The following is a 16692-nucleotide window of genomic DNA, read 5'->3' on the forward strand; positions in this document are numbered from 1 at the left end:
GTATTCTTACCCCTAATCGTGAACTCGGGGGGGGGGTCGTTTTACATTTTCCCCCTAGGGAGGGCATGAATTTGAAGTATGATACAGAAGTCAATAAATAACAGATAGGCAGCCTGGAAGCTAAAGTTAGGTGGCTGGAGGAGTGCGCGGAGCTGAATAAATTGAAGGGGGAGAAGACGTGGGCTGAAAATAGGAAGAGCTCGGTATCCTCCAAAGTACAATAAGGACGGGGCGGCGTGCTAGCTTGGGAAGGAGGCTGCCTACCTTGCGCATTTGAGCTTGACAGTCGGTAGCTTGTGGAAACTCGCTGGACAAGTGGGAGTTAAAACGGGCTTCACAATTCCCGATAGATATTCCTCTGAATTGATGATAGATTCTCATAGTTGAAGGTGCTTCTATTCACATATGCCAATGCACATAAAAGATATTCCATATCGCATATGGCTTAGAATACGAAGATTGCGGTATGATGTGACGGGATTGCAGGGCATTTATGCGCGCGTAGGGGTCTTAGCGGACTCCAGGGTGTGGTTTAAGGTACTACGCCCGCTAATCGTTCGGCGCTTCCCACCCAGTTTCTCGCTTAGCACGCTTAATGGGTGAGGGCAGCAATACGCAAAACACACCAAAATCAGACCAAAATTTGTATGGGGAACTTATACAGACTACGCAACGATAACGCCTTTATTTTTTGCCTTTCAAATTTGACTTACGGAAAGGCCCATATCTTATTATTAATTGCCACAACTTAAGTAATTATTAATTGTGTTAGGTTTTGAAGGGCGAGGCGGACGATTTTGGTGTGTCCCCACTAAAATTTGGATTTGCGCATTGCTGTGCTTTGCGTATTGCTGACCCTCACCCATTAAGCGTGCTAAGCGAGAAACTGGGTGGGAAGCGCCGAACGATTATCCGTTCCGCTGCTGCCAGGGACGACTTTCGTAAAGCGAATTTTCTTATCAGTTTAATTTGAAATAATTTACCACGAAAAATAATGAAACTTAATTCCTCTTCGGGATTCCTAAAGCACCCTTTTGAGATATTTAAATAAAGTCTTCTTTAATTCCTATACCTATTTAGCCAAGTGAAATGGATTAGCAATGTGAGGTTTTGTGATGTTCTTGACTTTTCGCGAAAGTCGTCCCTGGCTGCAGCGGAACGGATGGCCTTGTAACTCTAGGCCTAAAGCCCCAAATCAGGGCTGTGAGAGATTTACAAGGTCGTGGAAGATCTTCAGGGGGTATAGACTGCTGGCAGAGCAACCGTAGCGCTCGGACTCTATGAGAGGAGCTAGGTCCCTTTAGCGACTTTGCCCTTATGTACAGGGGATATGCCTTCTAAAGGTGTAGTACCCCTGGTTTATAATTTATAGCGTGCTTATAGGAGAGTGTCCTGGATATATAGTGGGTTTTAGTGGGTTTTAGGGGTAGAAAGTGGCCTGAAAGTGAACTTGCGGTACAGTACAAATGCCCTGTAATCCCGTCACTTTATGCCCCAATCTTCGTACAATGACGGCCCCCTCATTTTCCTACAGCAGCGAAAGGACACTTAGTCACTGCTCGCATGGATCTTAAAATGATTCACACACCAGCAACTGCGTGTCTATTTAAGCCTCGCATTTCTCCTGGTCGGCCTTCATTTCCATCTCGAACATCTTCCAACTCTAGTACAACCACCAACACCAGCGATCTCACATCAAACCTTGAATTAAAATATCCAAAATGAATTCCTACGTCTCACTCCATCTCCTCCGTACCACGCTCGAAAATCTCCGTAGTGAAATCAACTCCAAGTCTTCCGAGCAAGGTAAGGAATACGCACGCGAGCTTGTAATTAACGAGCAGGCCATTGCAGCGCTTCAAAAAGAATTCCGCGCCACAGACAAGGAGACAGATGCCCGGATCAGGGAACTGAATAAAACGCTGAAGTTGGTCATTGATGCAAGTGATAGGAGACGGGAGAATATTGAGAAGTTGGAGAGGGAGGTGGATAGGCTGGTTCGTATGGATAGAGAGAAGGAGAATAGGATTAGGGAGTTGGAGAGAAGGTCGAGGTATTGATGAATCTTGGAATAAACTCTTGCTAGCTTCTAGAAAATCAAAACACGTTAGACTTTACCTCGTTATCAAAGAGATAATCATATATTCCCTAGATGTGACAAGTATAGAGTTTCGATGCCTCAGTAGACTCGATTCACGGCCTTAAATCACAGCCTCTCCAAGACAATACAATCACACCTTTCCATATCAACATTCTCAACTCTACTTAAACCCCGATCCCTTCCCAGCCCCTTCAGCTTCAAGGATAAATCAACACTACGAACGACCTCCAACTTGAATTATCTCTCAAAACATGATTAAAACTTGAGAAAGGGAGAATCATGTCCACTCAAAAGACCCCGAAGCAAAGTTCCGTCTTCTCCGTTATCGATAGCCCCTCGACCCCCTTTCCACCCTCTACCGCTGCCAGCTTCTCAGAGCGCCACCAGGAGCATCGACACGGGGACCTTGAATCTGCAATAAACCGTCTATCTGACGACCTTTCTCAACAACGAAAAGCATTTGACAAACTAAAAAGGACATTGGAGGATGATAAGGACCATCAATTGGCTGCAGATCTAGACAAAGATAGAATGATCAAGGCGACGGAGCACGGGCTTAAACATTATTACCGTGGAGATTGGAAGGAGTATCTTAGGGGATATGGAATATTGGACAGGAAGTGATGAGATTTGAGGGAGGGGGTTGCGTGGTTCTGGCTGAGAATGAATATTGACAGCCCACGAGCGATGAGTTAAGAGCAGACAACGTATAAGGTAACCTTGAAAGGCTCGAGTTAGTGGAACATCCACTGGCGCCCCTGGTTTTATTGCCTGCATCGTCCTTTGTATAATGATGATTCTAGATTCAAAGCTTAGGTCAATCACAAACAAGTAAGATGACATTTCCAAATCTATTTAACACCCAAACCCCCCTTTCTCCTCCCATTCTTAGATCGAATCACAAACTAGCAACCTTGTCAACCGCAAAGAAAATCTTCTCTTCTCTTCCACCGACAGGCGAACATGACTCGCACCAAATATTCAAACCCACCCATGTTGTCGGAGTGCGCCCCATACCATCGCCACGGCGATCTGGAAGCAGCAGTAACAGGCTCTCTAACACACTCGGCAAGCTAGCTCGAAAGCCAGAGGAGGATAAAAAACAGCAGGCAGAGAAACTCACCAGCTAACTCGGAAGCTGGACGAGGACAGAGAGCGGCGGCAGGCTACCCATCGGAATTTAAATAATTTGATCACGGCGGTTGGGTATGCACTCATATCCAACCAAGATTCGTGGAAGAGCTATCTTAGGAAATATAGATTGATGAGGTGATCTAACCGCAGAGAGAGACAAACCTAGTTTGGCTGGGCGTGATCGAGAACGCGATATTTGGAAGGTTTGAGTTAATATCACGGTCCACGTCACCTTACTTTATTCTACGACTTCTGTCGTGTCCTGAATAGTACTGAGCTTCGAATATGTGAATCACGAACAAATTACCTCGTCAAAACTACTGAACTACACATTTTCCCTCTTAGACCGCCAAAATCTATTCCCTGAATACCTCATATCCTTTCACCCGACAAACATCTTGGAATACACCAACTCAATCCAACCAAATCCACATAAATCAGATTCACAGAATAAAGACAGCAATAAACATGGGCTACGCTTGAGTCAATTAAATCACGTTGGACTTCCCGTGAATCTCCTGAATTATTTTGGCATGGAGAACGATGCTACCCATAGTTTATATATTCACGAGCCTTCGTAGCAGAGAATCTACTGCACCATCTCATTAGAGCTTCTCCAAGTTTGAATCTCCTGCCCACTAATCTCCCTCAATTTATTGACCGCGGGCGCCTTCCCCGTAACCACACCCTGCGCCATCTCAATTCCCCTACTAACAGCATTCTTCCTCGTAACCGCATAAGTCGCCGTCTTAGCCGTGACCCTAATGACGCCAATCCTTGGGTCCTCCGGTCCACCGTCATGCTTTCCATCACCCAGGTCACCCAGCCATGCTTTCAATGCTGGAGAGTAGTACTTCTTGACGACAGTGCGGTCGGTGACGATCTCCGAGGTACCGGACACGGAGGCCCATTCGCCGGCGGAGTTGAGGAAAGAGATGTTTATGTGTGGGTCTGAGTCGATGTCCGAGGTCTTGCCGGACTCGGTGTTGGTGTGGAAGATGAGGTCGATGCCGCCGTTTTCCTAGTTGAAAAGTTAGATGTGAAGAATACCTGAAGTAGGAGAAAGGGGCGGACCTTGGCTGCTAAGGCCATGCATCGCGAGGCCAAATCTCCAGTGGAACCATCACGGGTGGTCATCATGCCAAACTTGCAGGCAGTGACGAACTCGCTGAGATCCTCGACTTTGTCTTTGATGGAGGCATCGTCGAGGTTCTTTTCCTTGTAGGGGTCCGCTGGTTTATCTCCCGTGTTTGTGTTTGAGAAAGACATTGTGTAATTTCCGAAGAGCTTGGTTTGGGGAGTGCTTTCGGTTTGAGTTCCTCTGGAAACAGTTGTTGTCAATAGACGTAGGGTTCTTGCAGGTGGCTTGCGGGGATGGCCAGGAAGAGGTCTGAAGGAAATACAACGTTTCATAGTTTTATTGAAGAGGTACAAACTTACATTTTATGGATTTGAAGGCGTTTTCAAGTGGAGCGAAAGGAAGAATAGAAGCATCGTCATTGATCTAAGTAAGTGATGGCGGGGTGAGATCTTGACGTCACTGGAAAAGCCCCACGTGTCACCAGTGTGGTCAGAGCCAGCTTAGGTAACGGAGGACGAGGGGCACAAATTCAATCACTGATGGAGATCAGTTGAATCTCGCCAGGAGAACCCTCGACATCGTCGAGCTTGATTACTAGTCAGGTGTTAAAAAGGGGCGAAGTAAACAATGACGTTTTGGCCAGGTCACGTGGTGCGGGGTACTTCGCGCTCTAAATTTATTTCTCGCGACTTCGCGTCCTGGCGCCCGCATTCTTTCCCTCCTCTTCATCAACACAATTCGAGAGCGAAGAGCGCCTCCCTCTGCGTTCGACCTGTTGATATCCCAAACTAACATCCTTCAATACACTGACAGACTCTGTCCTTACAGCTTTCGTTCTCTCTCCCCTTCTATTTTCTACGATCTCTCCTTGATAGGCCCAATTCACTCCGCAGGAGCGATCGCTCCGCCAAAGAGAGACACCCGCGATAGCTCTATCTCCAGACAGCCTCCTCCGCATCGGTGAGAACAACAGGCTCCCTCGGGCACGTTCAATCGGCAACGGTCTGTCGTAATCGACGTTATCAAGTTAAGATGAGCAACCACAATCACCTCGGCATGCCTCCGGCCTTTCGCCATGTAAGTATCAATTCGAGAACAAATAGAGGTAACCAGCTAATCAGAGTCTGCGACCAGGTCTGCATGATGGAAGGCCCCGATCCCACCGCTTCCCTGGCCTCTCGTCGCTATGATGCCCTCGAGAAGGAAAACAGGAACAACCTCGATGAGATCAAGCGATTGAAGGCACTTCTGGCAGCGCACAAGATCCCCTGCGAGCCGTCGGTCAATTTCGCCCTCCAACCTCGCCGACGATCCGCCCGCCGTTCGATGCAACTCCCAAACCGACCTCTCCCCCAACTCCCCACCGAGATCCAGCTTCGAATTCTTGGCCATTCTTTGACAAGCCCAGACCCCATCATCGATCCTTTCTACAAGATTCGCAGAGACAACGTTACGAAGGAAGAGTGGTCGCGAACAAAGCAAATCAATATTCACTTCCTCGCGACGTGCAAGGCATTTCGGGTCGAAGGATTGCAACTTCTTTTTACCAACAATTCGTTCATCTTCACTCAAGCTGCTTCTCTGGAGAACCTCGCCAAGCTTCCACATCACTTGCGTACCACAGTGAAGCAAGTCACTCTGCGAGTCGTTGGTCGATATTATGATGAAGCTGCTGGCAGACGTGATCTTACCGGCAACGTTGATTACCATTCTTCAATCGATAAGCTGATGATCCCCATCATTGCACGACCTCCTGGGATGATCAAAGACAAGGGCATCCAGGCCTATTGCTGGGAGCAACTTGCAGATTTCCTTAAAGCTCTTTTGATGCCTACCCCAGCCTCGGTCTTCCGTCAAAAGTTGCTTCCTGGTCTCGATACGATGCGAATCGACCTCGTCAACTTCTGCGACCACCTCCCTTACGGCGGCTACCAGTTTAGCGCTCTGATTCGTTGGCAACTCGGTAAACTGGTTGATGAGTTGCTGATCACCGGCGCACCGGAAGGAGACATCACCGACGAGGGCTTCACGAATGAGGAGAGAGTACTTCACCAACTCGTGCGAGACGAAGGCCTGATTGGATCGGCAGTTCCATTGTTCGTGTCAACCCCCTCGGGTCTTAGGCCTCTCAAGGGACACGGAATTGCTCAACGAGTCGTTCGGGCTGACATGGAACCCAAATTCAAGTCTGCCAAGACTCTGATTCACCCCAAGGGCGGCGAACCCCCCAAGTCTATGTACAAGCCTGGCAGGACAGTTTGGAAGTGGACCTCCGACTCGCTCACCAATCCCGAGAAGAAATGGATAGAGTTCGACCGACGAAGTGGTATGCCAGCTGAGGATGTTTGTTACGATTCGGATATGTGGTCGGATATTGAGAATTGATCACTTCTCGAAATGTCGCGACAAAGCATACATTTCTCGGCAGAGGCCTTCGACTTGTTCTTGACCACGAATTGACATACATGAGAAATGTTTTGGTCAGGTTCGCTCTCGCATTCATCACCGGCGCCGTTTTGGTGTCATCCTTGCTCTCTCGAGCCACGAATATCATGATTTCTTTCTTCTTTTGATGTATCAACTATGATGCGACGATTACATCACGGCGTTTGGCGAATATCACAAAGCCAGAGTGGCTTCTCATGTCGACGAATTTGATACCCTAGACGCGATGGTCTCAAATGACCTGGATGGCGTTGGTGGATATGATGCATACCTTCCTTTCTCACTGTACCTGATTACATACTTGCACGGCTTGCTTCTCGGGAAAGACTATGGCTTCAGAGGTTTAGCTCCTTTACAATTGACCGTCACGTCATGCTTGCATCTCCAATTGCCTTCGATATTTTGCGACACGTGGTTTATGTACAGTACAACAATTGCATACAGCTAAGCGAGCAAAGATAATCTTTACTCCCTTTCTAACTTCATTTCTCTCCCCATTCATAGTCACTCCCCTCCATACGAAGTAAACCCTACCTCAAATCATCCGCTCATACCACTCCACTAGTGCCCAATAACCAAGCTCACAGGTTCGTTGCAATTTCGGCATCAATTTATAGCGGGCTAAGCCCTGGATTTATAGGCTTTCGTGCGCTGTAAAGCGATGACTTTAGCGGGTCATGAGCCACGAATTTTACGCTGAGGGGTTATTCCACCATGTTTTACTCATAACGCCCACTTCTCTGACCTTTGCAAGAAAGAGGTTTAACCTTATAGCCAGGTGTTTGCACGACTGAAGATATTTCTTATGCTAATGTCTATTCACCTTGCCGTCCCGATTTCCCCTTGCTCTTCAATTCTGACACCAAAGCTTTCCTCTCCGCATCCAAGCTCCTTTCAACTGCTACCCACAGCTCCCACACGCTGCTCATTGGGCACAAGGACATCCTCATCGCATTCCCCATCATATAATCAACTAGGCAAACTCCTCCTCATTTTCCGCACATTTGTCCCATTCTGAGAACGCTTTTTCAACCGCACATTTCTTCGTTCGAGGCCAGTGCTCCCACCAGAATTCTTACTCTTCGGCGCCTTGGGCGAGAAGAAACTGCTGCCAGGTCGAGCGAAGAAGACATTGCATGCCGTAAGCGAGGCACAGATTAGTCCTATCGACGTGTCTGCGGACCTACACTTTATCAGCACATACCCAAACTCCCCTTGTAGCGAAGGATTAGAAAGTAGTCTTACCCCAATAAATCGAACCTCAGAATACTAAACGTCAAATCCGCATCATTCCCACCCTTCACGACCATAACCAATCTCGCCAAACCAGCCCAACAGAACCTCCACTCTGCCGGCGGCCAGAAAGCTCCTGGCCGTAATCTTCTTCTTGACCGGTATGTGCAGTCCCCAGATCGCTGATCTGGAGATAACCAGCACCGCGAGATCAGTGCTTGCAGACATGACCGTGTTCCGATGAATCACGCGTGTTCACTGAAACATGTACCTGCGATGTTGCGGTCCCGGAATGACGGGATGGGAGCGCAGATTTGTATTTTTATGACGACAATGGTGAGGTAGTAGATGAGCATTGAAAGCATGAAGAAGTACGGAGATCGCAGCCATAAGTCTTGCAACTACCAGCGTCGGCGTCACTCCTCGCTGACGTAGCAGGGTCGTTGCAACCAGGAAGCGCTGTAACTACAGGGCCTTACAGGCTTTCCTGGGCTAAAATATAGCGCACAGGCCCTATGAACATCGCTAAACCTACTATTCCTACAGTCTGTCGAGCCCCGGAGGTTCGTTGCTAGGCCAGTGGCATGTGGCGTCCCGAGGCTTGGCATACATCCCTGCCGATTGCAACACTTATGGCCGCGACCTCCGTAGATTGTGTAGGTTATTTTTCGAAGTGTTGAGAAAACCCGGGTAAAGATTAGGAGGAGAGAGACTTGATGGGTTATGCTGTGAGGCAGTAGATTATGGAGCCGCCGTAGTCGAAGTATTGGCGTTGCTGTTAGTTGTTGTGAGGTGTCCTGTATCGAGTCAAAAATAGGATTAGAGAGGAAGAAGAAACGGTACCTTGAGGGAACTGTTCATATCATTATTCGCCACTTCCCACTGATGAAGTCCTCCAAAATGGCCTACTGCGGCTTATAAGTCCTTGGCACATAACCTGTCAGAGAGACTTATTCCAGGTTGCACTAGTGCTATATCAAGAAGAATATCTACGGCATTAGACATCACATTAGTGGCGGAGCTCTGATGAATGGTTTTTGAAGATAGTGGAGGTCTCCCAAGAGGGGGTGAACAGTATGTTAGTTGATGTTAATGTACGTCGTTCTGTAGATTAGGTTTTCTATCGGTCCCTGCGCGTTATGCGGGTGTGGAGGCAATCATGTTCTTCATGTATGGGAAAGTTTTCCCTTGAAACATGAGAACTTTATTGGCAGCTTAAACATTAATACCGACCATGCATTTCAGAGTCCTGGAGTCGAGGGCTGTCCTCATTTTGAAGTGTGCGAACCATAAGCTTGAGGTTTACACCAAGGTGGATGAGGGTCTCAGATCGTGCATGCAATAGGAAATACCATCCTGTTCAAATCTTGCTGATGGCAGAATCCATGCGAATGGTAGTTCGCGACCGTGTAGTGTAGGGGACGAATAATCGGTTTCAGAGGTTGTCCTGACTCGACATAGGGGGTCCTTGCCCGTAATAGGCATTCTAAGCGAGATTCAAGACACACTTCATCTTCACCCAAATCATATAACCCTGGCACATTGGAGATACAACCGTAAGAGAAACAGATCTTTCGTTGTAGCGGGGTGTGGTGCCTGGACGTGCAACATGATTGATGGAGTCCAGTCCTCTCTTGTGCTCCTCTGATCCTGAGCGGCCCGAACTCAATGTTCTCCTAGCGTATCCGAAATGGTTCTTTTCTGACAGGTTTCACCCCTGCCCGAACACGTCAAACCGGATCGGAATGTTCTTCTTCTCCTTATTCGCTCGCAACCCAGAATCGTTTCACCACTTACAGCACCGACCATAGAATGATTCCCGTCGAACCCTCAGATTTTGGGACCAACTTGAAGCTCGCATCGCTAAAATAAAAGGACCTCTATCAATCATACTCTCTTGGCAAGAGACATCAACTTGAACATATATACAAATATAACTTGCTTCTTTCTCCTCGAAGGGCATTGAACCAACTGACATCGAGATCTTCAATAACATGGTCAGCATCCACTCCTCATCAACGACCGCATTGAATATGGATGTTCCCAGAAAAAGGAACGGAATTCGACTTGGGGCTGTCATTCCGTTTACCTTATCAACAGTTGCTTTTGCCCTCACCCTTCTGGCTGTTCTCTCGGGCTCACATCCCAACATCTTTGAAGATGGCGACATGGTCACTGTAAACTCTTCCGTCCTCTTAATTCGAGCTGCACGCTGACTTGAATAAGTTAAATACATCGAATGTTGGTCAGAACATTGTCAAATTTACTCCTGCTACAAAAACACAAAAACGAAACTCTATACTCGACCCATTTGGCTTAGCTCCAAGTGCAAGTGCGGCTCAATCCGCGTTAGCACCGGGGCGACTTCGACGGCTGGAGCTGGTGGCTTTCTAAGCTCACTTCTAGGGCCTGCACAAGGCATCCTCGGAGATTTGGGCAACGTTTTCGATGGCATTGTTTCGAATCTCACAACAGACCTTGATAGCGGCCTTACGAACTTGGAAAAGGGATTGGCAGCAAACATTACCAAAGAATTAGGTATTCAGCAATACTACAGTCTCTACGTCAATGGGATCTGTATGGGCAGCTTTGATAATGGTAGCGACCCGAATTCTGCAGCCAACAGTACCCGCTGCACGACATATCCGAATGCTGCCTCTGGTATGTCCAAGTCTAAAGTTCTAACTGATTTTTCATTGAGTTCTAGACTAAGCGGCATCCTCCAGGCCTCTCTAATTTCAGTATTCCAAATTCTATCACACTCGGAACAACAAATATCAGTGTTCCTATCTTGGCCTCCGTGTCTGGCACAGGCGGTACCATCACCAGTGCCGTTACAATTTTGACCAAGGCTATTCTCGCCTTCTTCATCCTCAGTCTTATCCAGTGTGAGAAATGAATAGATTAGATTAGATTAATGGCTATTAATCTAATCTATTCATGAAATTTTCTCATTAATCATATTCTATTCACGAACTAATTAAGCTAATCATGAATATTCATGAATACCTTGATCAATGTACACGTGACCACCACACGTGATAGGCTAACCTAATTAGATAAGGATCTGGCTCTAGTGCTACCTTGCTCCTAGAGAGAAAAGCTCGCTAAGGCAGTGCTAGAGCAAGAACCTTACTTGATTAGGCTAGTTCATTACCTAATGCGGTCACGTGTATATTAATCAAGGTATTCATGAATATTCATGATTAATTATTCTAATCTAATCAAATTACATAAGTATCACGTTAATCAAATTCTATTCACGCTATTCGTGAATATTCATGAATTAATCAATTAATCAGATTAATTTTTTCGCACACTGGTCTTATCGGAAGTGCTATGACAGCAATCGGCTCTGGTGTTGGTTTCCTCCTCCCGGGGAGCTCGATTGCCGTCTACTTGAACTTAAGTTTTTCCATATTGGGCTGGATCTTCCATGCCGTTGGGACAGCACTGTCAACAGCTGTAATCGCTACTCTGAACCTAGTAGCGAGCAGTATTGGCAATAGCGTGGGTGTCTACTCGGCGCAAGGCACCAAGTTCCTCATTTTTGTAGGGATCAGCTTTGCTTTCCTTTTGATTTCTAGTTTCTATTGGGTTGCCATTTGGTTCGTTGAGTTTCGCAAGTTTACTTTGAGGGTGCGCAAACGTAGTTCAGATGAAATTGGCAATTGGAGAGGTATTGTCACGTGCTGCGCTCAGGCGTACATATAGCTTCTTCACCGCCCTTAGGGCACCATCATTCATACATATTTATACCAAAGCATACCACATTCCACTTCCACAGCTTGTTCAGGCCGTGACATGGTAGCAATGCCCTAAGGTCGACCTCCATATTAATACCTTATCCCTAAGATCTCGACCTCCATATTAATACCTTATTGCGAGCTCTTAATTGAGTCCTCACCCACACACGCCATCCTCCAGAATGGCCCCAAAGAACCTCCCAGTATCCAAAAGAGGCAAAGCCCTTGCCAGACAAGCCTCTGCCTCCGCAGACAAAGACGAAGAAGAAGAAGACAAAGAACAATGACCCTCTGTTTCTCTTTCAACGCAGACCCCTTAGCAATTTAACCAAAAGGATGGCTTTAACGATACCGAATTATAATAGATTATATAGCTCCTTTAATAAATGAACTTGCGAGAGACCCCGGATCCTGATACCCCTCCTGCTCGTCCATTTCCAATATCGAACCCTCTTTTCTCTTGCTTATATACTACAGATATTAGTTATTTTAATCTAGAGAATACGAATATAATAGGAAAGACGGTAATTTATACGGACGTATTCGCATTTACGAATATACTCTTATATTTGGTAGAGACTCAATATAACGATATTTATACGGCTTTCTCTTTTTGCCTTTATAATACCGCTTTCTTTTAGTATTCAATAGAACTTATACCCCTAGAATATTATCTTCTCTTATCCGCTCTAGTTTCTGAGCTTTATACTTCTCTTATTTTACGATTTAAGAAACGTTCTAGTATTACCTTATATATCCTGGTCTCCTCTTAATTTACTTTTTATAATATTCGCTCTAGTAAGAATATCCGTATATATATAAGAGATACTTTACTTTACTTATTCTTCTGGTTTTGAGTCTGAGTTTAATACTCTTCTCTTAATATATAATTCCCTTAATACTCCTTTATATAGCTATATTAATAAACTAATAGAGATAACTACTCTTGGCTAGTTCTTAACTACTATTAACGGAAAATGGAGCCTCTGGCTAAATATGGCCTATTAAGCCCCTTAGCCAAGATAAAATCAAAATCTTCTTTCTAATCTTCCTAACCCCCTTACCGGTACTATTCTATTTCTCAATTCGGCTTCTAAGGACTTCCCAGCTCCAGGAAACTACTCTTGCAAGCCTTATAAGACTAGAGCTTACCAGGTTAAACCAGAGTAGAGTAATCTTAGTAGCTCTAGTAGTAGCGGCCCTAGTCCGGCGAATTTATAGTATTAGAATTTTAATAAACAGGAGGAGAAGAGAGTTGAGGAGCTAGTTAAGGGTATAGGCTAGGCTCAAACAGGGACATTTTCTTCTTTTTAAGGGAGGGCATATCACGTGCTATATACAGGCGTATATATAGCTTCTTTACCGCCCTTAGAGTACTATTATTTATATATATTTATACCAAAGTATATCACATTTCACTTCTATAGCTTGTCCAGGCCATAACAGGTGTTCCAAGAGAGATTTAGGGTGACTTGAAGGCGGAAAGTGTTTTGCTTAAAAGGAAGGGGAATTATTATTAAAATAAAAAGTTGAGCCCGGAATAATATAAGATATTTTAGTATGAATATTCTAGGTATACTAATAATCTTTGCGTTTTAACGGGCGTATACTGCCGGGGACAGAGCTAAATCGCAGAGCGTTGCATTTAGTAGAAAAGTTTATATAATTGATATCGTAAACCTAGATATTAAAAAATCAATTTCCTCTCTCTTTTACTTCTATATAATTACTAAGCTTGCTGCTCTTACTCAAGTACTAATTATATTGAATTAATAGTATACTAGATTGGCTAGCTTACTAGCCCTTTTAGTACCAGGTTCAACTACTAATTTAGTACTCTCTACTTTCATTTATAATGCATTACTGCGGAGCTTACTAATATTTACTAATATATAATTATTTTAGTTATTTGCTTTATTAACTAATTTATAATATATTAAAGAAAGTAGGGCTTGGAATTACCCATATTGCTAATAAGTAATAGAAATAAGACTTATACTTTGAACACTTTTCTCTCTATTTTCAGACTTTACTCTGCTGTATCTAGTCATTCTACGCATTGTCAACTCTCAATATATCGCTTTTGCATTAATATATTGCTCCTATTCCTATAAATTACCCCTAGCTCACCCAAGCTTAATTTTACAAGTAACCTCAGTAACTTACTCGAGTACTTTAAGTACCTTAAGTAACTTACCTAGGTAGGAGGTTCAGATGCAGTAGCATGGAGTCTTGTTGAATAGACCGGCCAATAGTAGTGGACCATGATGTGGAGTCGCCAAAACGGTCGGCATGGTTGTGGACTATGGCGTGGCCGTTGAACATCATTGCGAGGGATATTAAGCTAGATGTTGATTAGACTCCTGGGGCATTGAGACGCAACAGAGAGCGACTGGTGAAACTCCACCAGTTTGCTATAGCCTTGGCATTCTCTATATTCAAAACTAGGCGCCACAGCTAAAAACCTTCGTACAGCTGTGACTTCGTGAAACCTCCTGCACTTGCACCTTCGGTCAGCATCTTTACAGGATGAAAGTCGCGTTCTGGGAAGCACGCGATCTATTTTGGGAGCAAACTTAGTGCTTATATTCACGCCATGAATTCAGTTACTTGAGACTATTTACTTCCGGCTGCGCCAAGTCAAAGATGCCTTGCGGATCGTGTTTTCGCTTCATCTCTAAAAGGGTTCCATAGTTGGACCCAAAAATATTTTCGAAAGAGTTAGACCCAGGTCGCGTCACGGAGATGTAAGTGCTACGAAGAATGTTCCCGGGATCCATTTTTCTTAGCTCGCCGATGAATGTGTCCGCCCAGTCTTCCGTCCTCTTCAGATCCGCCTGTTCGACGACTGTCTCGATAATCTCCAGCACCATATGCGGCTCTCTTGCCCCAAATATGGACTCGGAATTAGGAGCAGCTGAAGGCCCGCGAAGCTCGTGCATGGTAAATTTAGCTCCATTAATTGAGGGCATTTTCTCAACGTTTCGTGCTATAACTGCGATAGCCTCGGGGTTCAATTCGCGGATAGAAATCGTTTCCATAGATCCATAAGCACTCGGAGGTACGACGGTTTTCAGGTGTTGCAAGTAGCCAGCGACGGTGTTCGGCCCGACGGTGTTCATCACTACGTTTCCCAAAGCTGCGATCTTCGCGAGATAAACCTGGCCTGTCTCAAAATCATCAGATCCCCAGATGAAAGCGCAGGCGAAGACTTTCCCATGGGGCGAATTCATGACGAGTTGCTGTGCACTCAACGCGGGCGGAAGTCCTTCAGTTGAAAGTTTCTGGTAACCGAAGCCAAAGTTTTGGGCAGTGACAACGATGTCTGTCGAATCGTAAATTATCATGCCAGCAAGAATCTGCCTGGATGTGAGTTTCTCCTGCATCATTGCTCAACATGGATTCTGCTTACATTCATCAGAGGGTAGAGTTTAATAGTTAACTCAACAATAGGCCCAAAAGCACCGCCTGCACCTCGAATACCTCTCAGCATATCTGTGTCCGCCTCGACCACCTCGCCCTTCCAATTGACCACTTTCGCTCCCATGATATTATCACAACCCAGGCCGTACTGAGCAGAGAATGGCCCATACCCGCCATAGGTCGACCAACCAACGTAGCCAATAAAGGGAATTGTACCAAGTGCAGTTGCAAGGCCCTCTTTGGTCAAAACCTCCGCAAGGTCACTGAAAAGGATACCTCCTCCAACAGTAGCCGATGTCTTCGAGTCGTTTATGTTGATATACGCAATATCGCGCATGTCGATAATAAGAGCGTCTTGAATCATGGATTTCCCAAAGAGACTATTTCCTCCTGATCTTACGACGGGCTTGATCCCATTTGCTCTGGCAAATCTCACGGTTGCGGCAACTTCCTCGGCATTCTTGGGACGGACAATTGCGAGAGGCACTGCGTGGTTATCAAGGCTGTAAGTAACTCTAAGGGTCGAGTAGTTAGGGGAATTCGGTGTCGCATACTGGATTGTTGGATATCCTTGTAGGAAAGACCCGAGACTGGCTAGCCTTGGGTCAAGTGAAGAGGCCATAGCTGGATAGACGTAGCTAGGGAGCTTACGGTCTCGTTTCAAAATTGATACAATTTGAGTGAATGATTGCTGGAGAGGAGAATTCTCCAAGACTCATACGAAAAACACACCACAAGCATGCACGCTTAGTCAGCCCTAACTCTCCTTAGCCAAGGTCTCTACATAAGGACCTGGCTCAATAAAGGTTTGACATCTGGGTAATGACTATACCCATTTCTTTACTAAGTTGCAGTAAAAAAATAGTATTAATTAATAAAATAAGAAGGGCCATTAAATAGCCAAAAGTGCTTTATTGAGTTATAGTAAAGAAGAGCCAAGAGCAATTAATTAGCCGAAATAGAAGAGTAATTAATCGGCCAAATTAATTAAAGCAATTAATTAGCCAAAAAATAAGTATAATTAATCGGCCAAATTAATTAAAGTAATTAAATAACCGGAAGTGCCTTATTAAAAATATAAATTAGTCTAATTTAACTATATTATAAGTAAATATACTATTAATATTAATAAAGCTCTTTTTCAAAAATTTATTTGCATTATATTTACTAAGCTAAAACTATATAAATAGTAAATTTTCTTAAATAAACTATTATAAATATTATAAATATTATTATTAAAATTAAAATTTAATATAATAAAAAGCAATTATTTTTCTTTATAATTAAAGAATAATTAAAATAAAATAAATAAAAATAAGGCTTTAAAAGGCTAGAAAAAGTTATAAATAAAAAAATAATTAAATTAATAAAAGTTTATATATTAAATAAAACTTAAAGAAAGAAGCTTTAATATATTATATTATAAAAAAAAGCTTCTTTAAAATTTATTATAAATATTTAAGAAAAAGTTATATATTTATAATTTTTATTAATAACTTTTTTAAAATAATTAAAGTATTATAAAGAAA

General features: G+C 44.4%; 7 protein-coding genes across 7 annotated transcripts; 4 read left to right on the plus strand and 3 right to left on the minus strand.

Annotated features, from left to right (window-relative positions):
• Positions 1-1721: 1721 nt before the first annotated feature.
• Positions 1722-2060, plus strand: K444DRAFT_638156 (uncharacterized protein; the record flags this gene model as incomplete). Its single annotated transcript, XM_024884215.1, has 1 exon — positions 1722-2060. One exon carries the CDS (start codon positions 1722-1724, stop codon positions 2058-2060), a length of 339 nt encoding a protein of 112 aa, XP_024727749.1.
• Positions 2061-2380: 320 nt separating this feature from the next.
• Positions 2381-2725, plus strand: K444DRAFT_638157 (uncharacterized protein; the record flags this gene model as incomplete). The annotated part of the gene is made up of 1 exon (XM_024884216.1): positions 2381-2725. The coding sequence occupies one exon, from the start codon at positions 2381-2383 to the stop codon at positions 2723-2725; it is 345 nt and encodes a 114-aa protein (XP_024727750.1).
• Positions 2726-3708: 983 nt separating this feature from the next.
• On the minus strand, positions 3709-4871 carry K444DRAFT_657620 (uncharacterized protein). The gene is made up of 3 exons (XM_024886174.1): positions 4676-4871; positions 4310-4556; positions 3709-4256 (listed from the first exon to the last, which is right to left on the minus strand). Exons 2-3 carry the CDS (start codon positions 4502-4504, stop codon positions 3825-3827), a joined length of 627 nt encoding a protein of 208 aa, XP_024727751.1. The 5' UTR covers positions 4505-4556; positions 4676-4871; the 3' UTR covers positions 3709-3824.
• A 359-nt stretch (positions 4872-5230) lies between these two features.
• K444DRAFT_277668 (uncharacterized protein) lies at positions 5231-6844 on the plus strand. The gene is made up of 2 exons (XM_024871537.1): positions 5231-5393; positions 5451-6844. Exons 1-2 carry the CDS (start codon positions 5349-5351, stop codon positions 6699-6701), a joined length of 1296 nt encoding a protein of 431 aa, XP_024727752.1. The 5' UTR covers positions 5231-5348; the 3' UTR covers positions 6702-6844.
• Positions 6845-7730: 886 nt separating this feature from the next.
• On the minus strand, positions 7731-8222 carry K444DRAFT_638160 (uncharacterized protein; the record flags this gene model as incomplete). Its single annotated transcript, XM_024884217.1, has 2 exons — positions 7731-7944; positions 8059-8222. The coding sequence occupies 2 exons, from the start codon at positions 8220-8222 to the stop codon at positions 7731-7733; spliced, it is 378 nt and encodes a 125-aa protein (XP_024727753.1).
• A 1805-nt stretch (positions 8223-10027) lies between these two features.
• Positions 10028-11741, plus strand: K444DRAFT_711065 (uncharacterized protein; the record flags this gene model as incomplete). Its single annotated transcript, XM_024888232.1, has 4 exons — positions 10028-10183; positions 10322-10655; positions 10721-10880; positions 11330-11741. The coding sequence occupies 4 exons, from the start codon at positions 10028-10030 to the stop codon at positions 11706-11708; spliced, it is 1029 nt and encodes a 342-aa protein (XP_024727754.1). The 3' UTR covers positions 11709-11741.
• Positions 11742-14309: 2568 nt separating this feature from the next.
• On the minus strand, positions 14310-15844 carry K444DRAFT_670457 (D-lactate dehydrogenase). The gene is made up of 2 exons (XM_024887627.1): positions 15153-15844; positions 14310-15099 (listed from the first exon to the last, which is right to left on the minus strand). Exons 1-2 carry the CDS (start codon positions 15783-15785, stop codon positions 14347-14349), a joined length of 1386 nt encoding a protein of 461 aa, XP_024727755.1. The 5' UTR covers positions 15786-15844; the 3' UTR covers positions 14310-14346.
• Between the last annotated feature and the right edge of the window lie 848 nt (positions 15845-16692).

Source organism: Hyaloscypha bicolor (assembly GCF_002865645.1).
Source record: "Hyaloscypha bicolor E unplaced genomic scaffold K444scaffold_183, whole genome shotgun sequence".
Taxonomy (NCBI): Eukaryota; Fungi; Ascomycota; class Leotiomycetes; order Helotiales; family Hyaloscyphaceae; genus Hyaloscypha; species Hyaloscypha bicolor.